Raw genomic sequence first — 27611 nt, forward strand, 5'->3', positions numbered from 1 at the left:
CTGCAGGTGTGTGTGTGTGTGTGTGTGTGTGTGTGTGTGTGTGTGTGTGTGTGTGTGTGTGTGTGTGTGTGTGTGTGTGTGTGTGTGTGTGTGTGTGTGTGTGTGTGTGTGTGTGTGTGTGTTTGCCACAGTTTTTTTAAATATTAATATTTTTCGGCTTTTGTGTCCACATACCCTTTTAGTACGAATCCTCGCCACTGCTTCATAAATGAGGCCCCTGCATGTTGCCAAAAGTGAGTTGAGTCGAGTCTAACTCTGCAGTTGAAATGAGGTATTAGTTGCTCTCTCTCTCTCTGAGTGCATGCCAAGGTAAACTCCCTGCTAACACACACATACACACACACACACAAACATACACACGTTGTGTTAATTGTATCCCTCCCATTAAAACAAGCAAAGTAACCAGAGCTGAACAATATCACTAATATGGCCCAAACAACACACACACACGCACGCACGCACGCACGCACACACACACACACACACACACACACACACTTTTGGAGAGGAGAGGTGGGACAACCATGGTGGCCAATGGGGCTGCAGGAAACCTGAGAGCTGACAAATGAGCAAACAGGAAACTTTTGGGGACTTTCCAACGTTTTCCCAAACTTTTTTTAGCTCGACTTTTTTATGTGTGCGTGCATGTGTGTGTGTCTCTATAATGTATGATGCTAACGATCAGAAGGCTATGACTCCTAAGAGAGACCCCCTCCAGATACAATTATTAAGTGTGTGTGTGTGTGTGTGTGTGTGTGTGTGTATGTGTGTGTTAACATGCCTGTTCGTGTCCAAAAGTGTTCTTGAGTGTGTAGATTTATGTCAGGGTCTAAGTGTGCATATGTGTGCACCTTTTTTTCCCTAAACTACATGACCAAAAGTATGTGGACCCCAACCCCAACACCAAGTAAGAACATTGATATTGAACTATTCTGCAAAACGTCATTATTAACACTGGAGGTTGCCACTTGATTGGCACTGAACGTTAGTACTGCATATAAATCGGCCAATATGTCGTCCAAATTCCATGGTGACGAGACAGTTTCTTTATGGTTTGGGGTCTGTAATTGAGGGAAAAAACCTATTTGTAGACACAATTGTACGGCTCTTTGTCAGGATCTAGTAATCAACCTTATGCCACTAGTATTGTCTAGTTTGAATTGAATACAATTACATTTTGATCTTGGCCTGAGGGATGCGAATATACTCTGTGTTTTGAGTGTTAGACTCAATGTTGTGTTATCCTTGAGATTCCTTTGTATGTTTTTCATGGGATAACAGAGTGTTTTTGATTAAAAAAAAGTATAAACTTAGCTTCTTGGCAATCCAACATCTGGAGTGAAGGCTATTATAGCAGAGGAAGGCCATAGTCTTTCAATCCAATGTTTAACAATGAGATATGATGTTCAGGTGTCCACATACTTTTGGCCATGCAGTGTGTGCTTCTATGCCCATGCCTTTGTGTGTGAAACACAGAATGTGTCCTTGTGCAGTTTGAGGCCCACATTGTGGTTTTCTCTTCCTCCCTACCAATCTTTCTCCGTCCGCCCTCCCTCCCTCTCTGATCCCCCTTCTTGCAGTCTCACCCTGCCTCCCTCCACCTCGTTCCAAATTGCCTTACACTCCCTTCTCCCTCTGCCTGTCAGGAAGAAGTGAACAATATGACCTTTAGTCGCAGCGATAACATTCTCCCGCATGAATTCCCCGCCGCTCCAGCTTTCCTTTCACATTCTGGCCGGTTTGTTTTCGCTCCCGGCGCCTCTGTTTTCCTTAGAAATGATCACCCTGTGATTAACGAGTAGCACCGGGGGGCTGGAAGGAAGTCAGGCCTCCACCGGGTCACACACACACACACACGCACACACACACACACACACACACACACACATACATACATACAGGCACTACATGTTCACACCGCAGTCTCATCACTGTTTTTATCTTCTCCCATGTCAGTCATACCTTTTTTAATTGGTGTGAACAGGAAAAAGCAGCTTGATGTTTCTTTAAGTTCCCATCTGAGCTGCATGTCTGCAAATTAGACCCAGAGTTTAAATATGTCTATCTTCTCCCCTAACTATTTATCCTGTCATTTTCAAACAGCCTTCAAGTACAGTGGACACAGCTCCTGACAGGTGGCACCATTATGTTTCGCTTAAACAATTATGTGGTCATTTTGAGTTCATCTAAGCACATTTTTAACGGCAACACTTTTAAGATGCTGGGGAATTCATATTTTGGCTGTCTTTAGTTATATCCTGCAGGTGCTTTTTAACAACAACCACATCATTTGTGAGAACCTTGTAAACATGTTTGTGATGTTTTCTGGCTTTAACACCGCATTTAACTCTATAATATACGTAATTGATTATGCATGGCAAGGTACATTCTGTCTGTGGAAAGAATTATCAACACATGCCATACTGTTTTATACTGAGAGTAAATGATCCAATATGTGCACCAATCACACTGCCCATTTAACGCAATTCAATACTCTAAAAATCTTATTGCATTTGTCTTACGATCGCCAGTTTATTTTAATGTTATGCAGATGTGATCAGCTCCTTCCTTCCATTTTACAAGAGCACAATCAAAAACCTTTGGGTGTTGTCTTTGGTCCATTTATGTGGCGTAGATATATTTGGGACGGCATACAGATTTCAAGAACCCCCTGAACGGAACATTTAAGTATTGCCAGTGCAGAGTTAATCATGGGATACTGAGGGTCTGTGAAGGATGAACCAGGTGTTTCCTCTAATTTAGCATTTATTTGAGTCTTTGAGACTTGTTGACCTGTTCTGTAGACAGAGTTCATGCCAGGGTAAGCTGTGCCCTGCTGTGACTCGTAATGGGATTAAGTGGTTGTGACGACGAGGACAATTGGTGAGTGAACACAGAACTCTTTTACGTCGTGCGGCTTGTCTGGCAGAAGACTGTTGCTCCACCACCCACAAACACACATTTGAGTAATTGAGTCCTGATGGGCAATAGTTCAAATGAGCAGAGGAACACTGAGTGTGCCCTGTGGCGCTCCAGATGCAGGTTTAAAGATGATGCTAATAGCAAACGGACTTGTCTGTCAGGAGCGGCCTGTTCCTGCTTCACCTCTCTGCTCACATGATCCGACAGGCATGTTGTATTCAGGCATGTTGCATTCTGTCACGCAACCATCTCATGGTTTCTGTTGCTCTGCAGGCTTTGACTTGAAGGAGTGTTTGTGTGAGGACAAACACAAGACAGACACAACTCTTTGATATCCAGTGAAGAGGTGAGGAAGAAATGTTGAAGCCATTTTTCAGACAGATGGAGAAAGTGAGGCAGAAATCTGTTGCTCTGTAAGTGTTTTTATTACCCTAAAATATCGCAGGACTTCACCTTGCAGACGTAAATCAAAAGCAAAGGCTGTTTTGTGCAGGAATTAATAAAACGAGTGTAAATCCTTCACATAAAAACCCTAAACTGTTATGATGTTCATAAATCTTTAAATAAAAATAAGAAGAAAGAGAATACAAAAATTGATTCAGGTGATGAATAATATCTCCACTTACAACAGCTGTAGATGGTGTTCAGGAGGAGGAGGATTTGGCACCATCTCCTGTGTCAAACTTGTATTAACAAATTATTTTTAAAATAAAATGTCTCAATGAATACCATTTCATGGGGATTACTGTTTAAATGAATAACTAATAATTAAATTACAAATCACTCAAAAACTATAATGACAAATTATATTGGCATAAGGTAAACATTTTTAAATAATACATATTTAAATAAAAGTATTTTTAAAATGTATTTAATTTTCTATAATGATCATTAGGAATAATTCACATTCAAACGTCAATTTAAAGTGATCTATAATTATAAAGGGATCAATATTTTTACCATAAATATGATGCATATAACTTACTAAACTAATATTATTGTATTAAACTAAAAAGACACTTGACATATCTTTAATATAATTAAATAATGAACATATTTATTATGTTTTAATATCTATGGCAACTAATCATAATCAATAACATAAGTTATACATTAATAAACTAATTTAATAGTATGATAAATAAATTAAATATTTTCAAGTAAACTCTATTTCGTTTTATTATACTTGATGCTTGAAGGGGACAGCTACATTTCAAACATGTTATAATGAATACATTAAGTCAAATTATTTCCTCACTAATATGTGTGAATTGTGATCTTTCACAAAACAAGGAAACAAAACCATTTTAATATGCGTTTCAATATAAATATGTTCTCATAAATAAATCGCAAAGTATGAACATTTTACATTTTTAGTTACCCCCTCGAACCCTGTTGATCACAGATATCAAACATTTGTTATAGCAAAAAGGAATCAAGTTACTGTCATTTCAAGTTCAAGCAACAACATCTGGTGACTGAGTGAACTCTGCTCACATTAGCTTGCATGTTATAAACACTGCAACCCCCACAGGAAGTGAACATGCTCCAATAGCAAGTTAACTAACACAATAACATAAAACTGGCAGGGTGGTAAGGACCTGAAGTTTACGCTAACAGAACAATATTCTCTTTTGTAAGCATTATTTTTGTTTTAAAGTGTTCATCAATGTGCACTGTCCCGGTTCAAATAAACGATTAAATGAAAATGAAATGAAATTTTCTGGCAGATATTTTGGTCTCATTATTTGTGTTCTTTCTCCCAGTGAAGTTTGTCGAAGTTTGTCAGTTTGGAAATGTTATTGTTTGACATTGATGTTAAAATGTGAATCCATCATCTGATAAAATATATCATGTAAAATGTCCATTTGAAGTCAACATGGAGAAGAAGTCTAACGTCTTGTGCTTCACATGATCCTCACACCTCCAGAAGAGCGATGGACCTGTGGTGAGATTGTTTTCATTATTGAAAAATGTGCTGATTATTTTCTCAATATGTCTTTTAGTCAAAGTGTAAGAAAAGAAAAAAAATCAGTCTACAATTATTTGAAAATGTGACTATTCTTCTAAAGTTTGAATTGCAAAGAGACTCAAATGTTTTTGATTAAATTTCCCTCAGTGTATTTATTAAGAAAAAAATCATTTTAGCTGCAAATGTTCTTTTCTTGAAGCCAAAAACAACAAAAAGACAATCATATATTTTATATGTAACTGTATATCTTTTACAAATATTCATACTGTATCATCACTTTGCATAGTTACCCTAATATATCATTAATACTTTTTCACAGTTTTTCTTCTTGAATCATTTGGATAGATCTCACAAAATGTCTTGTTTATAATCTGTATATTATTTTCCCATTATATATTCAGTTAATTCTTTTTTTGTGCTTCAACTCTAGTTAATGTATATATTAAAACGTTTTGTTATGAATTGTGACTAAAACACACTTTTGCTATAAGTTCTTGTCTTACCCTGACAGAAAAATCTCCAAGATAAATCCCACATGATAAAACACATTCAGTACATTATACAAATATTGTGTTGTCACCGGCGCAAATAAAACGTTAGCTAATTTCTTTATAAACGATATGATATTTGCCTAAATAAGTATATTAAACATAGTCACTCTTTACTGGAGTGTGTACAAAACATGTGCATGAGTATGGTTGGGACATTCCTCACAGAAATCCACTTTCCTCTAAAAAGAAAAAGGAGAAAATGATTGCCAGTGTTACAATTTCAACATTTCTTCCTGGTAAATGTGAAGTAATGACCCCCCTTGGCCCAGTGTTTCTGCTGCACTGCTGGCTCGCGGCGTTTTGGGCCCAAAGCCAGAAAACAGTCAGTCACTCGCTGTCGTCGGTTCATTGTATTAGTTTTGGGCCAGCAGCAGAAACACGATAGTCCATTTTGGGATCTGTTCTCTCTCTGTGATACAGTAATTCATCGCATACATTTCACAGCTATCATTGTCATTAACATCATTGCATTGGCTCTGCAGTACAGTGGTCATCAGAAAGTCAGGGACACGTTCAAAACATACAATATTGCACAATACAGTAAGTATACGCAGCTGTGAACTCTGGCATACTTTTACCACGTGCACACTCTGTAGTCTTAACAGGCTTTGTTATGTGTGTGTGCAAGCTGGATGTCTCAACATCATAAAAGAACAAGTGAGAGACTTTGACCTCTAAAAGTAGTCATATTTGGAGTTTACAAAAATATACTAGAGTTTTTTAAATGAGTAACAGATATTTTAAGATATTATTTCCCCAGAAGTTGTTGGATATTGTCCTGCTTCTGGTTCTGGGGTGAAAAACATGGAAAGCTGTGTGATTATCCCTAAAAGTTACATACAAAAATACATGGATAAATAACATAATGCATCCATACATTGGGTGCGATTGGTATTTTTTTTTTATCAGATTTTCTCCCATACTTTTCGTATATTTTATGTTTAAATACAATTTTTGAACCTGTTATAAATATATATATTATATACTTTTAGTTCTGTAAATGCAGGTGTGTGTTTATTTATTTGAGATTAATTTTAAAATTGGGATAAAACAAACTTAAAAGGATCTAAAACCAAATTGGAGCTGACTTTGAAAATATTTCCTACAATTTGCTATTTAGTATCGACTCAAACTGCATAGAACTTTTTTCTTTTTTGTAAAAGTAATTCAGTTACTCCTTTCTTTGGTTACATTTTATTAGAAATGTTTTGGTTTTCAGGTTCGGTGAAGTTCTGTTACACTGAGTAGATATACTTGCTTTAAAAGACCTGTTTGTGTGCACAGTGTGGCAGAAGTGCTCAAGGAAGATGTTCAGGTGTCTGTTAAGTCCTCCAGGGAAACAGCATGTTTTTCTTACATTAATGCTCATAGATAGATAGTTGTAATGTAGGTAGTTGTATGTCTTGTTTGGCGTGTTGCTCAGGGTACAGTAGATCAAACCTTTGATGTTCTGTGTTACAGGTCAGGATTGTTTTTACCTAAACCACCATTTCATCAAAGTCTCCTCATCACCGATTCAACAAGGAGCTCTCAAGTACCAGCCTCACTGCTCCGGTCCACCTTTGGTGCCACAAACGACTTCAAGAGGATCTAGATCTCCGTCTACAGATTCTGGTCCAGCCAGTGGATGTAGTTGTTCATGCTTCTCCATCCAACCTTAGACATCATCGGCAGATACGCAAACACCATGCAGCCATGAAAACCGTCCTCGTAGTGATCGCTTGTCACCGTGACGCCGGCGTCCTGCAGCCGCCTGACGTACATCAGCCCGTCGTCCCTCAGCACGTCAAACTCACACGTCATGACGTATGCTTTGGGCGTTCTACCCAGAACCCCCTGCTCCGCCAGCAGCGGTGCCGCCCTCACGTCAATCAGCTGGGGAACCTCGCCCATGACCCGCGGCGATCCCGTTTCTCTCACCACCGGCTGGAAGTGCTTCCTGCGCTCGGCCGGCAGCAGAGCGGTCCAGTCCAGCTTGGAGCGGATGCTGCTGCTGAGGGCCGGCTGGTCCAGGGAGCTGTGGTTGTTGGCCAGCAGGAGGGGCTCCAGGGAGGTGTCGGCCCCCAGGTACTGCAGCCAGTAGCGAGCCATGATGGGCCTGTAGAGGATGGGCACGTCCCGGTTCTGCTGGTAGGACGGGGTGTAGAAGTCGAGCGCCTGCAGCACGGGGTAGATCAGCGCCTGCAGCTTGAAGTTCACCGTCAGAGCGTCATCAGAGCTGAGCTGTGGACAAAGGCAGGGCTATTTCACAACTCATCAATGAAACCTAAACTCATGACATTCTGGGACTGCTAATAGTTGAAGCAATTCACAGTTTAACACAACAACAGAGCACTTGTTTTCATCTTTTAGAAGGAGATTTAACTTACTGCTAATATGTCATATTATTATGTTATGTGTGTGTTTGTTTTTCTACCTCTTGTGCCACAGCAGCAGCCAGGTTTCCCCCGGCGCTGTCCCCCGACACACACACCCTCTCCGGGTCGATGCTGTAGCGCTCCAAAACCTCAGCAGACAGGAAGGCCCGGGACGCCGCTAACGCATCGTGATACTGCGCCGGGAACACCGCATCTGGAGCGAGACGGTAACTATAGGCACAGGAAATACAAGAAAATCAAGATTATAATTGTATGCAACACTTTAAAACATGATTCAAAGATAGGGCAGGTCTGGTGTTTCTGTTGAATTGACACAGGGGCACTTATAAGTGGGATCCAATTTTTCAGTTTTAAATATATTTTCTTCCAGATTTTATATCCGCAAGCATCTTACATTAATGCTGATGTAAGTAGAACTGTAACACAAAAAGTATTGTTTGCATTAACTAATGCTCAGATTATGCTTCAAAATGTATAGTAAAAAGTGACAAGAGATGGACAAAAAGAAAACAAGGTAGACCCAATTAAAGTAATTCATTAAATTAAAAACTCAGTTTTTCAAATCTGATACTTTTTTTTCACAAATTAATTAAACACTGATAAACAACTGTTTTATATTAAAAACTGAAAATAATAAGGCACCTTTGGAAAGATATGTTTTCCAATACACTATTTTTAAGAACTTTTTTCTCTGTTTTGGAATGATTGTGGTTTTTATACTCAGCTAAATATTGACAATTAATAACAAGATTACATTTGCTGCAATGTGACAGAACTTACTCCACAGACATGACGACAGAGTCCAGGTCTTCCGCCATTTTACGACAAAGATGGTCATATGATCGCATCCCTGTGAGGCAGATAAGTGATATCATGTCAACAATACTCTAATTATTACATGTCCCACTGGCTTTACACAGTGATACATGTTAACCCAAAAAGTTGAAATGTTCATTGTCAATCTTCCTTTTTCTTTGGGCATCTTTCAGACTTTTTAACACTCACTTCCACTGCAAAGCGCCCATCCTCCACCGTGGAAATATATGACTCCTCTCTTCAGCTGCTTGCCTCCTTTGGGCTGGAAGACTCGGGTCGGCACGCCGCCCAGCGAGGTGTCCGTCACGTGGACCGCGGGGCAGGAGCGAGCCTCGATCTCCTCCACCCAGGACACCACGTGGTTCAACAGGTGGATCCGATGGCACACACCCAGAGCGTGGGCCACGTCACTCTGAAAATACAAACACACATAGCAGTTATTTCAAGGATTTTTCTATACCGGAGAGAACAATGTTTTCATTCCTGGGTAAAGAAAAGACACTGAAATCAAAATTGTATTGGTAGAACACTTCTGGTGACAACGTAACTTCCATACATGTTTTATCCTTAAGCTTACAACTTAGTATTTATTCATTAATTTAAATGTAAATCAGGTGTGATCTCTCTCTGAGTCTGGAGCCCCTCCCTGCCGTTAAAAAGCTTGACAGGCTGGATGGAAAGAATGAGCAGGGTGTGAAAACTCGCCCTGCACTTTAAGCTGGAGTAGAAACTTGTTGCCTCACAATGCTGCATAAGATTATAGGATTTGGATGTTTAAGGACAGCTTAGCTGAATAATACCATATGATATATGAGAGTTACATTGTTCAGCAGCAGGGATAAATCCAGTCACCTCATTTTGTTCTGTTTCCTCTTGCTGCTTAAAAGAACATATTTCCACAAAAAAATAAACATTTTTCAGACGTGTTTTTAAATGGTTCCTTTAGCTTCAGAACTGTCTCCCCACCATAAAGGAATACATGGTCAAAATCACAATTTTGGAGAGACGTGTTTTTTATGTTATACAACATTTCTATTAATAAATGTTGTGCTGCTGTCACCTCTCCTGTTTTATGTTAATGTTTATGTACTGTCACATTAATCTCTCCTCACTTCTAAATAGATAGATGGATTAAAAGTTGGGAAATGATTGTGTTACAGCAGCAGTGTGTTCAGGCATTTACAATATGAAAGGTATAATAAATGATAGACATAATAAAATACAGCAAAAACATATCTACAGTAGAAAATACATATATCACAAATAATACACAATATCAAATATTCCGGATAATTGAAAATGTTCTATACAAAAAACAGCAGCAAGAGAAATATAGATTTATACTACAAGGGCAGAGACTCGTAGGATAGTATACAAATTAAAGATGTGCAAGGTGGCTGTTGTGGATACTGTGTTTTCTTGTCATTCCATAACCCTGACGGCTCGCTGTTCCCCTCTCAACAACCTGTTTAGTGTAAATTATCCTCCAGCTCTCACCGCCTGCATGAAGCTCCGGAACAGCGCGTCCAGCAGCATCAGCTTCCACGGCTCACTCACCCCGCTCGGTAGCGGCAGGTAGACGTAGTAAGCGGCCGCCGACAGCAGCACGGCACCGGCCAAACAGAGCCTCATCGCGGCGGTAGTTTACCTGTCTAAAGTCCACCGTTCTCCACAGTCCACACGGATTACACTACCGGCTGCAGGCGATCGGTGGCTCCGCAAGGGATTGACAATATACGGAGGAATGACCCGGATTTCAAAATAAAAGCTGATTTAAAGATTTGCAGTCAATCTCATAGCGGCAACTGCAAACAGAATAGGGACATTCTCTTATTTTGAAAATGGTTTCCAGGAAGTAGATTATGCATTAGGTAATGTGGTTGCTGATGGGAAATGTAGTTTATTTTATTAATGAAAACATATATTATGTATAGAAAAGACACCTTTGATTTATATATATATATATATAAATGCTTAAATTATATTTATTATGATACATTTAGATACATTATATATTCTCAATTGGTTATGTTTATCGTTCCTTGGTCTAATTCATCAAATTGGAAGTTTTAAGAGGCATATAATTACATTACATTACATGTTACTTGTTAGATGCTTTTATCCAAAGGGACTTACATACTCAATACTCAATACTGTGGGCAATCCCCTCAGGAGCAATTTGGGGTGAAGTGTCTTGCCCAGGGACACAACGACATGCTGACTGCAGTGGGGTTTGAACCAGTGACCATCTGATCCCCATACTAAGGCTCTATCCACTGTGCCACACACCTCCCGGCAGACAAACAGATATGTGTCTGTTTTATAATGCATGTGATTTATCCTGTAAATCTTTAAGTCATGATATTAAGTGTGGCTGAAATAACATAATAATGACAAGGTACGTTTACAAAAAGTATATTGTGCTGTTGTACTTTGAGGAGAGGATACCAAACGTTTTGCAACAACGTTTTTAAACATACGGAAAGAGTGAAATGCAAATGGCCTCTGAATAGTTCCCATAATGCAGTGGACCTCAGCCAATTAGACACACCTGCCTTTAATGACTCATATGTCCAGCTAATCAACAAGGAAAGGTGGGTGAGCTTAAAAAGGGCTCCTGAGTTTCTGTAGTCACTTCTTCTTTTCTGACTGGTTCAGTTGAGTGGTTTGGTGTTCAGACAAAGTGGTTTGGTGTTCAGACAAAGTGACTCTGGTGTTCAGACAAAGTGAATCTGCTAGCTGTCGCTATGGGGTTCCTCTTCAGGTAAGTTTTACAAAATGTTTGTGTAATTATTTAAATTGTGCAACTCATTCTTACAGTGATAGTAACTTTGGATGTTCTTGTCTAGATGGTTGCTGTTGTCTGTGCTAGCTGTTGGGGGAAATCAAGCAAATTGTAAGTTTAGTCACGTTGTGAAGCTGCTTGGTTTTTTCTGCATGGGCTAAAAAATGTTTGTTCTACAGTTCGCGTTATTAGATCTACTGAGGAGTATGGAGATGATGTGCCAGTTGCAGGCTATCGCCCAGATTCAAGTGGCTTCAACATTGGAGACAGGTCTTCATCTAGCACTTGGCCGCACGGTGTTGCTTCAACCTCAAATGCATACAAGGTGAGCGGCTACAACATGCCACACATTACCAATTACCATCTAAAAATGTATTTCAGCAACTTATCTTCCAATCTTTGCCTGGAATCCTAAATTCATCCTTGTACTATACATGTTAAACCTTTAATTTTAATTTATACTGTTACATTTTCCACATTATTTAAAATTCATTTCTGTTGCTGCTGAGACACCGGAGTTTCCCTGTGGGTATCAATAAAGGTACATTTTTGTCCTCAACAGCCACAGGTGACTGTGTACGGTCAAAAGCTTCAGTTGCCCCAGCAGCCAAGCTACCCTCCCCAACAGCCGGAGCTTCAGTTGCCCCAGCAGCCAAGCTACCCTCCCCAACAGCCTGAGCTTCAGTTGCCCCAGCAACGCTACCGAGCCCAGCAATGGTATGTTCCACAGCCAAAACTGCCCCAGAAGCCAGAGCAGCAGCCTGAACGGCAGTTGCCCCAGCAACAGCTGCCCCAGCAAAAGCTGCCCCAGCGTCAGTTGCCCCAGCAGCCAAGCTACCCTCCCCAACAGCCGGAGCTTCAGTTGCCCCAGCAGCCAAGCTACCCTCCCCAACAGCCGGAGCTTCAGTTGCCCCAGCAGCCAAGCTACCCTCCCCAACAGCCGGAGCGTCAGTTACCCCAGCAGCCAAGCTACCCTCCACAAAAGCCGGAGCTTCAGTTGGCCCAGCAGCCAAGCTACCCTCCCAAACAGCCGGAGCTTCACTTGCCCCAGCCACGCTACCGAGCCCAGCAATGGTATGTTCCACAGCCAAAACTGCCCCAGAAGCCAGAGCAGCAGCCTGAACGGCAGCTGCCCCAGCAACAGCTGCCCCAGCAAAAGCTGCCCCAGCGTCAGTTGCCCCAGCAGCCAAGCTACCCTCCCCAACAGCCGGAGCTTCAGTTGCCCCAGCAGCCAAGCTACCCTCCCCAACAGCCGGAGCTTCAGTTGCCCCAGCAGCCAAGCTACCCTCCCCAACAGCCGGAGCTTCAGTTGCCCCAGCAGCCAAGCTACCCTCCCCAACAGCCGGAGCGTCAGTTGCCCCAGCAGCCAAGCTACCCTCCCCAACAGCCGGAGCTTCAGTTGCCCCAGCAGCCAAGCTACCCCTCCCCAGCAACCACAGCTAACCCTCCCCAACAGCCGGAGCTTCAGTTGCCCCAGCAGCCAAGCTACCCTCCCCAACAGCCGGAGCTTCAGTTTGCCCCCAACGCGCCAAGCTACCCTCCCCAACAGCCGGAGCTTCAGTTGCCCCAGCAGTCCAAGCTACCCTCCAAGCAGCCGGAGCTTCAGTTCCCCAGCAGCCAAGCTAACCCTCCCCACACAGCCGGAGCTTCAGTTGCCCCAGCAGCCAAGCTAACCCACCCAAGCAGCCGGAGCGTCAGTATGCCCCAGCAGCCAAGCTACCCTCCCCAGCAACCGGAGGCGTCCAGTTACCCCCAGCAGCCAAGCTACCCTCCCCCAACAGCCGGAGCTTCAGTTGCCCCAGCAGCCAAGGCTACCCTCCCCCAACAGCCGGAGCTTCAGTTCCCCAGCAGCCAAGCTACCCACCCCAAGCAGCGGAGCGTCAGTTGCCCCAGCAGCCAAGCTAACCTCCTCCCCAACAGCCGGAGCTTCAGTTGCCCCAGCAGCCAAGCTACCCTCCCAAGCAGCCGGAGCGTCAGTTGCCCCAGCAGCCAAGCTACCCTCCCCAACAGCCGGAGCGTCAGTTGCCCCAGCAGCCAAGCTACCCTCCCCAACAGCCGGAGCGTCAGTTGCCCCAGCAGCCAAGCTACCCTCCCCAGCAGCCGGAGCGTCAGTTGCCCCAGCAGCCAAGCTACCCTCCCCAGCAGCCGGAGCTTCAGTTGCCCCAGCAGCCAAGCTACCCTCCCAAGCAGCCGGAGCTTCAGTTGCCCCAGCAGCCAAGCTACCCTCCCCAGCAGCCGGAGCGTCAGTTGCCCCAGCAGCCAAGCTACCCTCTCCAGCAACCGGAGCGTCAGTTGCCCCAGCAGCCAAGCTACCCTCTCCAGCAACCGGAGCTTCAGTTGCCCCAGCAGCCAAGCTACCCTCCCAAGCAGCCGGAGCCTCAGTTGCCCCAGCAGTCAAGCTACCCTCCCCAGCAGCCGGAGCTTCAGCAGCCGGAGCTTCAGTTGCCCCAGCAGCCAAGCTACCCTCCCCAACAGCCGGAGCTTCAGTTGCCCCAGCAGCCAAGCTACCCTCCCCAACAGCCGGAGCTTCAGTTGCCCCAGCAGCCAAGCTACCCTCCCCAACAGCCGGAGCGTCAGTTGCGCCAGCAGCCAAGCTACCCTCACCAACAGCCGGAGCTTCAGTTGCCCCAGCAGCCAAGCTACCCTCCCCAACAGCCGGAGCTTCAGTTGCCCCAGCAGCCAAGCTACCCTCCCCAACAGCCGGAGCTTCAGTTGCCCCAGCAGCCAAGCTACCCTCCCCAACAGCCGGAGCTTCAGTTGCCCCAGCAGCCAAGCTACCCTCCCCAACAGCCGGAGCGTCAGTTACCACAGCAGCCAAGCTACCCTCCCCAACAGCCGGAGCGTCAGTTGCCCCAGCAGCCAAGCTACCCTCCCAAGCAGCCGGAGCTTCAGTTGTCCCAGCAGCCAAGCTACCCTCCCAAGCAGCCGGAGCTTCAGTTGCCCCAGCAGCCAAGCTACCCTCCCAAGCAACCGGAGCTTCAGTTGCCCCAGCAGCCAAGCTACCCTCCCAAGCAACCGGAGCTTCAGTTGCCCCAGCAGCCAAGCTACCCTCCCCAACAGCCGGAGCTTCAGTTGCCCCAGCAGCCAAGCTACCCTCCCCAACAGCCGGAGCTTCAGTTGCCCCAGCAGCCAAGCTACCCTCCCAAGCAGCCGGAGCTTCAGTTGCCCCAGCAGCCAAGCTACCCACCCAAGCAGCCAGAGCGTCAGTTGCCCCAGCAGCCAAGCTACCCTCCCCAACAGCCGGAGCGTCAGTTGCCCCAGCAGCCAAGCTACCCTCCCCAGCAGCCGGAGCGTCAGTTGCCCCAGCAGCCAAGCTACCCTCCCCAACAGCCGGAGCTTCAGTTGCCCCAGCAGTCAAGCTACCCTCCCCAACAGCCGGAGCGTCAGTTGCCCCAGCAGTCAAGCTACCCTCCCAAGCAGCCGGAGCTTCAGTTGCCCCAGCAGCCAAGCTACCCTCCACAACAGCCGGAGCGTCATTTGCCCCAGCAGCCAAGCTACCCTCCCCAACAGCCGGAGCTTCAGTTGCCCCAGCAGTCAAGCTACCCTCCCAAGCAGCCGGAGCTTCAGTTACCCCAGCAGTCAAGCTACCCTCCCAAGCAACCGGAGCTTCAGTTGCCCCAGCAGCCAAGCTACCCTCCCCAACAGCCGGAGCTTCAGTTGCCCCAGCAGCCAAGCTACCCTCCCCAACAGCCGGAGCTTCAGTTGCCCCAGCAGCCAAGCTACCCTCCCCAACAGCCGGAGCTTCAGTTGCCCCAGCAGCCAAGCTACCCTCCCCAACAGCCGGAGCTTCAGTTGCCCCAGCAGCCAAGCTACCCTCCCCCAACAGCCGGAGCTTCAGTTGCCCCAGCAGCCAAGCTACCCTCCCCAGCAGCCGGAGCGTCAGTTGCCCCAGCAGCCAAGCTACCCTCCCCAGCAGCCGGAGCGTCAGTTGCCCCAGCAGCCAAGCTACCCTCCCAAGCAGCCGGAGCGTCAGTTGCCCCAGCAGCCAAGCTACCCTCCCAAGCAGCCAGAGCGTCAGTTGCCCCAGCAGCCAAGCTACCCTCCCAAGCAGCCGGAGCGTCAGTTGCCCCAGCAGCCCCAGCAGGAGCTGGAAGCCCCCCAGCTGCAATTTCCCCAGCAGCAACGCTACCCAGCCCAGCAAGGGCATGTTCCACAGCCAAAACTGCCCCAGAAGCCAGAGCAGCAGCCTGAACGTCAGGTGCCCCAGCAACAGCTGCCCCAGCAACATCCTAGCTATCCACCCTGGCGTCAGTTGCCCCAGCGTCAGTTGCCCCAAAAGCCTCAGCAGCAATTGCCTCATCAGCCTGGCTACCCTGCCCAGCAATGGCAAGTTCCCCAGCAACAGCCTAGCTACCCGCCCCAGCGTCAGAAGCCCCAGCTGCCCAAAAAGTCCCAGCAGCAGTTGCCCCAGCAGCAGTTGCCCCAGCAGCAGTCAGGCTATGAGAACCAGCAGCCTGAGCAGTCAGGATACCTGTCGAACAACCTGAACAAGATCTATGGTTCTTACATGCAGAGACCGGCTAACCGGTTACCGATGCCTTCCTTCCCATCCAAGAAGTTGCCTTGGCAGAAGTTGCCTTGGCAGAAGTTGCCTTGGCAGAAGTTGCCTTGGCAGAAATTGCCCTGGCAGAAATTGCCCTGGCAGAAATTGCCCTGGCAGAAATTGCCTGGGCAGCCGCGTTACCTGCCTAAGTTCATGAACAAGAGGCAGCAGCCAAACCTCATTGATTATGAAACTGTTGCCCAAGGAGTTGCTTCCCGAATGGCTTCAAATGGGTAAGTTTAGCTAATGCTGTTTTATTGGAAAGATAGGCAGAATCTGTGTAATCTGTCCACCTTGACTTTCTTCCAGGTACAGCACCAATGGTGACGAAAGAGGCTATGGCTATGAACTTGCTCAAGTCCAGAGCAGCAATGGGCGGGGTATGCATTTGAACTCTGCAATATGACTCAAGCTTTTAAATACTGATTTTACAAAGTCTGTTTTTGTGTTTTAGGTGACACTGAAGGTTCGTCAAAGACTGCTTTCAACTGAGCCCTGTATTGCCCTTTCAAAATAAAAAAGTGTATCAATTCATTGTTTACTATTTTGTTTATTCCCTCCTATAAATCAAAATCCTGTCTCTACAACATTTGTTTGTTTTTGATGAACTGAAGGAGCAAGTATTTCAAAAAGCTGAAAGGGGCTTTATTTTTTTAAACTGAAAAGTTGTTTTCACTTAAGAGATGCATGGTTCTCTCAGGACGGTAACACAACTACAGACATTCTGCAATGCTGAAGATTAACCTACCAAAGGATTTACAATTTGCAGAAACATTAACATCTAAGCCTAAAAGCATTTTATTTACGTATTACAATATGCAGTATTTGAATGTACTGTTTATTTTTACATATGGTTTACCATCAGCATTTATTGCACTTTTATTCTTTCCCTATATTTATATTACTTGCATTAATATAATGTACACTATTACAGTGTTGAGCATAATGACAAAGCCCTCAAGATATTCCTAAATTGGCTAAAGAATTTGTTTGTAGAGGAAAGTACTTGTAGTGGTATAAGTACTTTCAGTTTAAATCTAATTTCACCACTTTTCGAATTATATAAAACCCATTTTTATTACACGCAGAATTAATTATAAATGATATCCTTTCCACTAGAGGTCACACTACTGTAAAAAGTCAGCTGATCCCCCATACTAAGGCTCTATCCACTGTGCCACACACCTCCCGGCAGACAAACAGATATGCGTCTTTTATAATGCATGTGATTTATCCTGTAAATCTTTAAGTCATGATATTAAGTGTGGCTGAAATAACATAATGACAAGGTACGTTTACAAAAAGTATATTGTGCTGTTGTACTTTGAGGAGAGGATACCAAACGTTTTGCAACAACGTTTTTTTAAACATACGGAAAGAGTGAAATGGCAAATGGCCTCTGAATAGTTCCCATAATGCAGTGGACCTCAGCCAATTAGACACACCTGCCTTTAATGACTCATATGTCCAGCTAATCAACAAGGAAAGGTGGGTGAGCTTAAAAAGGGCTCCTGAGTTTCTGCAGTCACTTCTTCTTTTCTGACTGGTTCAGTTGAGTGGTTTGGTGTTCAGACAAAGTGACTCTGCTAGCTGTCGCTATGGGGTTCCTCTTCAGGTAAGTTTTACAAAATGTTTGTAATTATTTAAATTGTGCAACTCATTCTTAGTGATAGTAACTTTGGATTTTCTTGTCTAGATGGTTGCTGTTGTCTGTGCTAGCTGTTGGGGGAAATCAAGCAAATTGTAAGTTTAGTCACGTTGTGAAGCTGCTTGGTTTTTTCTGCATGGGCTAAAAAATATTTGTTCTACAGTTCGCGTTATTAGATCTACTGAGGAGTATGGAGATGATGTGCCAGTTGCAGGCTATCGCCCAGATTCAAGTGGCTTCAACATTGGAGACAGGTCTTCATCTAGCACTTGGCCGCACGGTGTTGCTTCAACCTCAAATGCATACAAGGTGAGCGGCTACAACATGCCACACATTACCAATTGCCATCTAAAAATGTATTTCAGCAACTTATCTTCCAATCTTTGCCTGGAATCCTAAATTCATCCTTGTACTATACATGTTAAACCTTTCATTTTAATTTATACTGTTACATTTTCCACATTATTTACAATTCATTTCTGTTGCTGCTGAGACACCGGAGTTTCCCTGTGGGTATCAATAAAGGTACATTTTTGTCCTCAACAGCCACAGGTGACTGTGTACGGTCAAAAGCTTCAGTTGCCCCAGCAGCCAAGTTACCCTCCCCAACAGCCGGAGCTTCAGTTGCCCCAGCAGCCAAGCTACCCTCCCCAACAGCCTGAGCTTCAGTTGCCCCAGCAACGCTACCGAGCCCAGCAATGGTATGTTCCACAGCCAAAACTGCCCCAGAAGCCAGAGCAGCAGCCTGATCGGCAGTTGCCCCAGCAACAGCTGCCCCAGCAAAAGCTGCCCCAGCAAAAGCTGCCCCAGCGTCAGTTGCCCCAGCAGCCAAGCTACCCTCCCCAACAGCCGGAGCTTCAGTTGCCCCAGCAGCCAAGCTACCCTCCCCAACAGCCAAGCTACCCTCCACAAAAGCCGGAGCTTCAGTTGCCCCAGCAGCCAAGCTATCCTCCCAAACAGCCGGAGCTTCAGTTGCCCCGGCCACGCTACCGAGCCCAGCAATGGTATGTTCCACAGCCAAAACTGCCCCAGAAGCCAGAGCAGCAGCCTGAATGGCAGCTGCCCCAGCAACAGCTGCCCCAGCAACAGCTGCCCCAGCGTCAGTTGCCCCAGCAACCAAGCTACCCTCCCCAACAGCCGGAGCTTCAGTTGCCCCAGCAGCCAAGCTACCCTCCCCAACAGCCGGAGCTTCAGTTGCCCCAGCAGCCAAGCTACCCTCCACAAAAGCCGGAGCGTCAGTTGCCCCAGCAGCCAAGCTACCCTCTCAAGCAGCCGGAGCTTCAGTTGCCCCAGCAGCCAAGCTACCCTCCCCAGAAGCCTCAGTTGCCCTAGCAGCCAAGCTACCCTCCCCAACAGCCGGAGCTTCAGTTGCCCCAGCAGCCAAGCTACCCTCCCCAACAGCCGGAGCTTCAGTTGCCCCAGCAGCCAAGCTACCCTCCCCAACAGCCGGAGCTTCAGTTGCCCCAGCAACGCTACCGAGCCCAGCAATGGTATGTTCCACAGCCAAAACTGCCCCAGAAGCCAGAGCAGCAGCCTGAACGGCAGTTGCCCCAGCAACAGCTGCCCCAGCAAAAGCTGCCCCAGCGTCAGTTGCCCCAGCAGCCAAGCTACCCTCCCCAACAGCCGGAGCTTCAGTTGCCCCAGCAGTCAAGCTACCCTCCCAAGCAGCCGGAGCTTCAGTTGCCCCAGCAGCCAAGCTACCCACCCAAGCAGCCGGAGCGTCAGTTGCCCCAGCAGCCAAGCTACCCACCCAAGCAGCCGGAGCGTCAGTTGCCCCAGCAGCCAAGCTACCCTCCCCAACAGCCGGAGCGTCAGTTGCCCCAGCTTCAGTTGCCCCAGCAGCCAAGCTACCCTCCCAAGCAGCCGGAGCCTCAGTTGCCCCAGCAGTCAAGCTACCCTCCCAAGCAACCGGAGCTTCAGTTGCCCCAGCAGCCAAGCTACCCTCCCCAACAGCCGGAGCTTCAGTTGCCCCAGCAGCCAAGCTACCCTCCCCAACAGCCGGAGCTTCAGTTGCCCCAGCAGCCAAGCTACCCTCCCAAGCAGCCGGAGCCTCAGTTGCCCCAGCAGTCAAGCTACCCTCCCAAGCAACCGGAGCTTCAGTTGCCCCAGCAGCCAAGCTACCCTCCCCAACAGCCGGAGCGTCAGTCACCCCAGCAGCCAAGCTACCCTCCACAAAAGCCGGAGCTTCAGTTGCCCCAGCAGCCAAGCTACCCTCCCAAGCAGCCGGAGCTTCAGTTGCCCCAGCAGCCAAGCTACCCTCCCCAGAAGCCTCAGTTGCCCCAGCAGCCAAGCTACCCTCCCCAACAGCCGGAGCTTCAGTTGCCCCAGCAGCCAAGCTACCCACCCAAGCAGCCGGAGCGTCAGTTGCCCCAGCAGCCAAGCTACCCACCCAAGCAGCCGGAGCGTCAGTTGCCCCAGCAGCCAAGCTACCCTCCCCAACAGCCGGAGCGTCAGTTGCCCCAGCTTCAGTTGCCCCAGCAGCCAAGCTACCCTCCCAAGCAGCCGGAGCCTCAGTTGCCCCAGCAGTCAAGCTACCCTCCCAAGCAACCGGAGCTTCAGTTGCCCCAGCAGCCAAGCTACCCTCCCCAACAGCCGGAGCTTCAGTTGCCCCAGCAGCCAAGCTACCCTCCCCAACAGCCGGAGCTTCAGTTGCCCCAGCAGCCAAGCTACCCTCCCAAGCAGCCGGAGCCTCAGTTGCCCCAGCAGTCAAGCTACCCTCCCAAGCAACCGGAGCTTCAGTTGCCCCAGCAGCCAAGCTACCCTCCCCAACAGCCGGAGCTTCAGTTGCCCCAGCAGTCAAGCTACCCACCCAAGCAGCCGGAGCGTCAGTTGCCCCAGCAGTCAAGCTACCCTCCCCAACAGCCGTAGCTTCAGTTGCCCCAGCAGTCAAGCTACCCTCCCAAGCAGCCAGAGCTTCAGTTGCCCCAGCAGCCAAGCTACCCTCCCCAACAGCCGGAGCGTCAGTTGCCCCAGCAGCCAAGCTACCCTCCCCAACAGCCGGAGCGTCAGTTGCCCCAGCAGCCAAGCTACCCTCCCAAGCAGCCGGAGCGTCAGTTGCCCCAGCAGCCAAGCTACCGTCCCAAGCAGCCGGAGCGTCAGTTGCCCCAGCAGCCAAGCTACCCTCCCAAGCAGCCGGAGCTTCAGTTACCCCAACAGCCAAGCTACCCTCCCAAGCAGCCGGAGCTTCAGTTGCCCCAGCAGTCAAGCTACCCTCCCAAGCAGCCGGAGCGTCAGTTGCCCCAGCAGCCAAGCTACCCTCCCAAGCAACCGGAGCTTCAGTTGCCCCAGCAGCCAAGCTACCCTCCCCAACAGCCGGAGCTTCAGTTGCCCCAGCAGCCAAGCTACCCTCCCCAACAGCCGGAGCTTCAGTTGCCCCAGCAGCCAAACTACCCTCCCCAACAGCCGGAGCTTCAGTTGCCCCAGCAGCCAAGCTACCCACCCAAGCAGCCGGAGCGTCAGTTTGCCCCAGCAGCCAAGCTACCCTCCCAAGCAGCCGGAGCGTCAGTTGCCCCAGCAGCCAAGCTACCCTCCCCAGCAGCCGGAGCGTCAGTTGCACCAGCAGCCCCAGCAGGAGCTGGAAGCCCCCCAGCTGCAATTTCCCCAGCAGCAACGCTACCCAGCCCAGCAAGGGCATGTTCCACAGCCAAAACTGCCCCAGAAGCCAGAGCAGCAGCCTGAACGTCGGGTGCCCCAGCAACAGCTGCCCCAGCAACATCCTAGCTATCCACCCTGGCGTCAGTTGCCCCAGCAACAGCTGCTCCAGCGTCAGTTGCCCCAAAAGCCTCAGCAGCAATTGCCTCATCAGCCTGGCTACCCTGCCCAGCAATGGCAAGTTCCCCAGCAACAGCCTAGCTACCCGCCCCAGCGTCAGAAGCCCCAGCTGCCCAAAAAGCCCCAGCAGCAGTTGCCCCAGCAGCAGTTGCCCCAGCAGCAGTTGCCCCAGCAGCAGTTGCCCCAGCAGCAGTCAGGCTATGAGAACCAGCAGCCTGAGCAGTCAGGATACCTGTCGAACAACCTGAACAAGATCTATGGTTCTTACATGCAGAGACCGGCTAACCGGTTACCGATGCCTTCCTTCCCATCCAAGAAGTTGCCTTGGCAGAAGTTGCCCTGGCAGAAATTGCCCTGGCAGAAATTGCCCTGGCAGAAATTGCCCTGGCAGAAATTGCCCTGGCAGAAATTGCCTGGGCAGCCGCGTTACCTGCCTAAGTTCATGAACAAGAGGCAGCAGCCAAACCTCATTGATTATGAAACTGTTGCCCAAGGAGTTGCTTCCCGAATGGCTTTGTTATGTCAAGTCTTGGACCTTCTCAATATAACTATGATTTAATTACAGTTTCCAGATATTGGAAGAGGCCTATGAGTCTCTTTGCTAATTCTCAATGGTCTTTGCAATTAACAGCAGATGTACCCATGTTAAGTAAATTGGCAAAGGTCAGAGGAACTCCAAGAGAGGTCTTCCTCAGATATAATACAGTTAAAGTCTTGTTAGTTAGTGGTTCATTACAGCATGCATTAGCTAAGAAACGATAAGGATGTTGGTGTGTTAGTTAATGTAAAGAAATGTATGTGCGCTCATGTGCAGACGATATATATAGTTTGTTAATTGGATAATTCATATCCTGCAAGGCTCCTAAAGACTTCATGAGATAATGACCTTTTGACATCTGGAACTTACATGTTGCTCTGATGTTGGTGCGTCCAAGTTTAGGAGACCTGACAATGTGTGTGCGTTAAACATGATTAGGGAACATGTTCGTGTGTCATTTAGGAAACCTATAAGTGTCGTGTGTTTCTGAATATTTGTGGGACCATTTCTGCGATTGGTTGCTCTTGAAGCAAGGTAATGTTTCCCCATTATTGTTTAGTGGTGCGCAACTAAATAATAATGATTAATCTCAACTATTCCTGTGTTTGTGTTTCATTGATTCCTCTCTGTTTCATTCTTTCATGTTGTGTGAGTGCTTGGATCGCCACAACATTTTGGAGGTTCTACCGAGATTGCCGATGCTGGAGGTTGCTGTGTTTTTCCCTGGAGGTCTCAACTCACCCTGATCAGGCAGCTACATAGAAAGCTGTGGTAAAATCTCGAGGAATTGAGAAACCAGACTTGAGACTTCCACAGAAGAAATACCAACTCACAGTAAGCAAAACGTATTTGGAATGAAATGACTTTTGAAGTTGTATTGGTTAAAAGGAAAATGCAGAGGAGTGGATTTGAGATATTTGCACAGTTATGGTTGAGATCTGTTGATTGTTTTGTTTGTTGGTCTTGTTTTATGTTGATAAATGTTTATACTGGAGAGATCACTGTATCTGACCTCGTAATCTGCCTGAGAAGCTAAGGGTTTGATTGAGGGGATATGATCTTTGCTAGCCGTAAGGACATGTTATGCTGGAGGAATCACTGTATCTGACCTCGTAGTCGTGAATTCTGCCTGAGAAGATCCTAATGATTGTCTTAAGGTTCAGATATTCATTTGGCTGAGGGGATATGATTTGCTTTGCGAGCCAAGTGCACATCCGGTCCGTTCGGTAATTAAGAGATTAATAAGCCCGATCTGAGTTCAGGGAGTTAAAAGTATAAAACTTGCCTGGCGACTCTGTGAATTCACTACATACAAAAGTGGAGTTTTCCATGTTTTGTCAGACCGTAATGTAGAGTCTGTGATAAAGCGCTAAATGTTTTGGTATACCATAGTTTTAATTTCTTATTGGTCAAAGAAGCTACAGTTTGAAATATGTCCCCCTTTCTTCTGAAAAGGCTGAGAGTTCCAGCCGGGGTGTGTCTGTCTTTGTCTGTGAAAGTATCTCCCCCCCTTCTAATTGTCGAGCAGCAGCCCGGAGTGTGTCTGCTTGTTTTTTCTCTGAAAGAAGGCTGCATTGTGTTTCTCTGTTTAAAACAAGGAGTGAAAGATCAACGAGTGATCTGAAGTTGGAGTGAATACATTGAAAATGAATAGATCAATGTGTGATTTGAAGTAGTAGATATATTGAAATAAATAAGAAACAATGATTTGTTGCTATTTAAACATAGTCTTTGAGAACTGATTGTTACCATTGCATTGCATTGTGAATTTCATGGTATTTGTCATTTGACTAAGAATTGTTACTTATATTTCAAAGGAACTTAATTACATACAGTAACGTTAAGGCAAAGTAAGAAGAGGTTTACTGAGTATATGAAGTACATTAAGGTAAAGGTTTTATTCAAATTAAATATAATAGTGGATTTTTCCACCTAGTACAATACATAGAAAGAGGAGAATTGTTAAACATGAAATAACAAACTCACTGTAAGAAATATATATTGTAATATTATTTAGGAGTTGTATTTATCATACAATAGTAACTCTCATTTGATGGTTGTTTAAAGTAGATAGGAAACTGAAAACGCAAACGATTCACCACAATTGTATTTTTTAAGTTTATGAAGAAAGAGTAGTAAGTAATAAGCAGGAGGTTTTTATAAGTTTGTCAGTCAGAAGGAAGCTGTTAATGTTTAAGCATGACAGAGGCTCTGTACGATGCTTGCTCAAGCCTCTCAATGTTGGATAACATAAGAGGTCAAGTGTGATTGATGAGAGAAGCTTGTGGACAGGAGCAGCTGCAGGGCGCAGTGAGGAAAGAGAGAGACAGGAGAATTAAGATGTTTTGAGTCTAGAGAGAGTAAATGTTATATAAAGTTAACTACTATTCTGGAAAATGTTCCTATGGTTTACTGTTTTATGAGTAACATAAAATATAAATATATTTATATTACTAGATATAAGAAAAACGTGCTTATCTAGGTTAACAGAAAATTGCTATTAACCAGTTTCAGCTGCAACTATCCTATCTTTGTTCTAAAGAGAACATACGTTGAATTTACTATTAATGTTAAGAAAGTTCACAATTGATATCATTGAAGACCGTTTTGGATTAATGGATTGTTCTTTAGGGCCCAGAGATATTTATTCTTGGAATATATGACGTGTCTGTCATAAACATTCATGCTTAGATGGAATAAAGTGTTGAGATGTTGAGATGCTTTTTTGTTTTTATTGAAACAATTGAGTGATAAGGAAAGAAAACTGTTCCGTGATGATTTCTTTAGGTTTCAGCTTTAGTGATGAAGATTACATTTTGTGAGGAAACCACCAATAATTCCTTTAAGTGTTCCAAAAATATATTCATTAACTGTAATCAGATTACTTGGGTTTTTCAAATATAGCACGGATTGAATACAGTTACTTGATGTTTTGTATTGTTACACCCTAACCATGCTTGTAACACAACTTAGATAAACAATTAGAAAATAATAAAATAAGCAAGTAGATAAAAGAGGAATCTATAGTGTTTAAATGAAGGTTTTCTTGTTTTGCTCATTTGACTTAGAACTGAAGTAAAGAAGAATAGTGTTTTATGAAAACTATCATTTCTCATAGTTTTAAAGATAAATCATCAGTTTGTATGAACTTTGATGTTAAAATGCATCATGGTGGAGAAGGAAGACCTTTTTGGTTTCGAATTTAAGAAGATTTTAAAGCAGACAAAAGAGATTTTACAATGTAGTTGTACTACTTTTGGTGAAGTAAAGAATCTGGGTAAACTACCACCATTAGTTTGTTTTAACATTCACATGTTTCAGCATTCCTGACCATATGGACACTCAGCCATTTCATTTTGTAACCCGTTGGGGGAGAGATTTAAATTGAGTTTTTCTCTAGTAGCTAATTGGCTGTGATTACAGCAGCACTGGATAGTTATGCGCCACCTTTGGGTTGTACTCTGAATCAGTGTGTTGGTGAAATGTTGCTCACTACAGAAACAGAAGAAGTGTGCAAAGAACGCATCTCTGAGGAGGTTTTGACATTTTGCTTGTGATGGACATGAACCCTTGTTGTCAAGGCAACAGTGGTGTGAAGAGGAACTGCAATTTTTGGGGATTTCTACTGTCCAGAGGACAACGTGTGTCTGCTGATTGTACCACATTGATCCAAGAGTTTCCTTCCCTTCAGATGCCAGAGAGAGTTTCCTTGAGCCCTGACCAGGGCCGTTTCTAGCTTTTTGGAGACCCTGCCACTGACTACAGCTGCAGAGGACAACAAATCACTGACTGTTCTCATTATGACAAGATCTTGAGACAGGCTTGTCTCAGACTGTTTGTCCTTAAGAAATGATGCAATGATTTTATAGCATAACTGTGCAAGAGTTTTCCAGAGGGTGGTGTAGAACATTATGCTTAGTGTTTAAGAAGAGAGGCTGCTTGTTTAACGATGGTCTAGAATACTGAAAAGATTAATACTATTAATATCCTTTATTTTAGCATACAAGACATCTGATTATTATATCACACAGAATAATCTTGAAATATAAACTAGCTATGGGTAAAACGTGTGGTTGTTATACCATTGTTATAATGAACTGAAAGTAAATAGGGAAATAGTATCTGGTTAAAGATGAACTGATTTGATATCCTAGAGGGTTAGTTATATTGTGAATACTTCACAAAGTATTTACTAATGTATTTTGAAGAATAAATAACAAAAAACACGAGTCCAGTTTTGTTTTTTAGAATTAAATTGTCTATTACAAAAAACTGTTCACCTTATGTCTAGCTTTAGACTTTGATAGCAAAGGAGTATTTAGGTTTATTTTTTAAATATGTTGGCTATTCACTAGATAGAGATTTATTGAGAACATTTCTGAAGATTGAATATTTGTTCCATTTCTAATATTCCTATTTAAAACGTAATTTTAGAGTAACGAAGGCTGATGCTGAACTTGGAAAAATGTGTTAGTGGTCTGCATGATGTAAACAAAGAGGCTTTTGTTTGTTCAATCACCAGTTAAATGTGATACAGTAATACTGATCTACTTCAGTACCTGGTACTATAAAATGGTTTGGTATGATTGATTTGGCTAAAACTTTGTTTAACATCCTGATGTAACATTATGAGATATGTTCACTTCTAAGGGTAAACAAATTAATAAAAAGGACTATTATTATTATTATTATTAATTAATTCAAATAATTAATTAAAAAGGCCGATGACTGCAGGTTCACTTAGGGATGCCTTGCAAGAACATTTGTCAGGCTTTGTGTTTCCTAGGGGCAGTACATTAATAAAGTGTATTGATAATTTGTTTGTTTAACATCTGAAACAAATTGTGCTGCGAACACGGGGAAAAACTTTGTTGCATTGTTTGACATCAACACCATGATGTCACTGATTAAAAACTCCAGCTGGTAGAATATCAAAGTGCACAACTATAGGACATGAGATCTCGAGACTGACTTAGACTTTGCAAAGACTGAATGAATGTGAATTGATTTGTCAATTCCTGACTGTTACAGTAACACTGACCCACCGACAGGGTGATTTTATTTTGGGATATACGCATTACTTTTGGAAGCATGGATTTCTGACTATGCAATATTAGTTGAACCATTGTGAGACATGGTGCATGAACTTTGTCTGACTATGCATGATCCCTGCATGGCTTGATGACTATGTAGCTTGATATTTAACATTGTTGATTCTTTTTGACAGGAGAAAGTTTTCCTGATGATGAGTCATAGGACTTTGAAATAACAATATATGAGCAGATGGGTACTCTGAGGTATCTTACTTGGGGAAACATGGTCTCTATGGTTTAGAGGACAATGTTTCCAGGAGGGGTATAATGGGTTTATTGTTCTTGTTCACGTGAATTTGTTAACCTTCACATGATCCAGAGGGAAAATGAAACAACTTGTTGCCTAAACAACTTTTTTCCTACATGGTTAAGCTCCTGATTGGGTTCTGCTAAAGATAGGTATGATTAAATGTAATGTTCGAAGTTGGGATCTGATTGGTTTCAGCACCGTGGCTGAACAATTTTGCAGAATATGTTTGTTGTGTGCTTAGGAAATTGTGGGTAAGTAAAAACACAACACAAACAACATTTCATGGTTTCAAGAAGTTTAAAAATTATAGGTAAGACTCTAAGACCTAGTGGTTGACTTTAGGC

At 45.1% G+C, this 27611-nt stretch overlaps 2 protein-coding genes across 2 annotated transcripts; one reads left to right on the forward strand and one right to left on the reverse strand.

Moving 5' to 3' along the window:
• Positions 1-5109: 5109 nt before the first annotated feature.
• Positions 5110-10365, reverse strand: LOC117495442 (neutral cholesterol ester hydrolase 1-like). The gene is made up of 5 exons (XM_034146693.1): positions 10137-10365; positions 8829-9051; positions 8604-8673; positions 7862-8033; positions 5110-7668 (listed from the first exon to the last, which is right to left on the reverse strand). Exons 1-5 carry the CDS (start codon positions 10269-10271, stop codon positions 7048-7050), a joined length of 1221 nt encoding a protein of 406 aa, XP_034002584.1. The 5' UTR covers positions 10272-10365; the 3' UTR covers positions 5110-7047.
• Positions 10366-11264: 899 nt separating this feature from the next.
• LOC117497826 (proline-rich extensin-like protein EPR1) lies at positions 11265-16501 on the forward strand. The gene is made up of 9 exons (XM_034149850.1): positions 11265-11403; positions 11489-11535; positions 11604-11749; positions 11987-12593; positions 12864-13162; positions 13639-14435; positions 15280-16200; positions 16277-16347; positions 16422-16501. Exons 1-9 carry the CDS (start codon positions 11387-11389, stop codon positions 16457-16459), a joined length of 2943 nt encoding a protein of 980 aa, XP_034005741.1. The 5' UTR covers positions 11265-11386; the 3' UTR covers positions 16460-16501.
• Positions 16502-27611: the final 11110 nt, after the last annotated feature.

Source organism: Trematomus bernacchii, unplaced genomic scaffold (genome assembly GCF_902827165.1).
Source record: "Trematomus bernacchii unplaced genomic scaffold, fTreBer1.1, whole genome shotgun sequence".
In the NCBI taxonomy this organism is placed as follows: Eukaryota; Metazoa; Chordata; class Actinopteri; order Perciformes; family Nototheniidae; genus Trematomus; species Trematomus bernacchii.

What these genes read in the sequence shown, in the direction of transcription:
- LOC117497826 (XM_034149850.1), top strand. An exon ending in ACCCTCCCCAGCAACCGGAG is followed by an intron (nt 13,163 to 13,638) that starts GCGTCCAGTTAC and finishes TTGCCCCAGCAG; the next exon opens with CCAAGCTACCCTCCCCAGCA. An exon ending in CCAGAGCAGCAATGGGCGGG is followed by an intron (nt 16,348 to 16,421) that starts GTATGCATTTGA and finishes TTTGTGTTTTAG; the next exon opens with GTGACACTGAAGGTTCGTCA.
- LOC117495442 (XM_034146693.1), bottom strand. Translation starts at nt 10,271, where the DNA reads ATGAGGCTCTGTTTGGCCGGTGCCGTGCTGCTGTCGGCGGCCGCTTAC. An exon ending in TCCGGAGCTTCATGCAGGCG is followed by an intron (nt 9,052 to 10,136) that starts GTGAGAGCTGGA and finishes TTGTATTTTCAG; the next exon opens with AGTGACGTGGCCCACGCTCT. An exon ending in ATGGGCGCTTTGCAGTGGAA is followed by an intron (nt 8,674 to 8,828) that starts GTGAGTGTTAAA and finishes TCTGCCTCACAG; the next exon opens with GGATGCGATCATATGACCAT.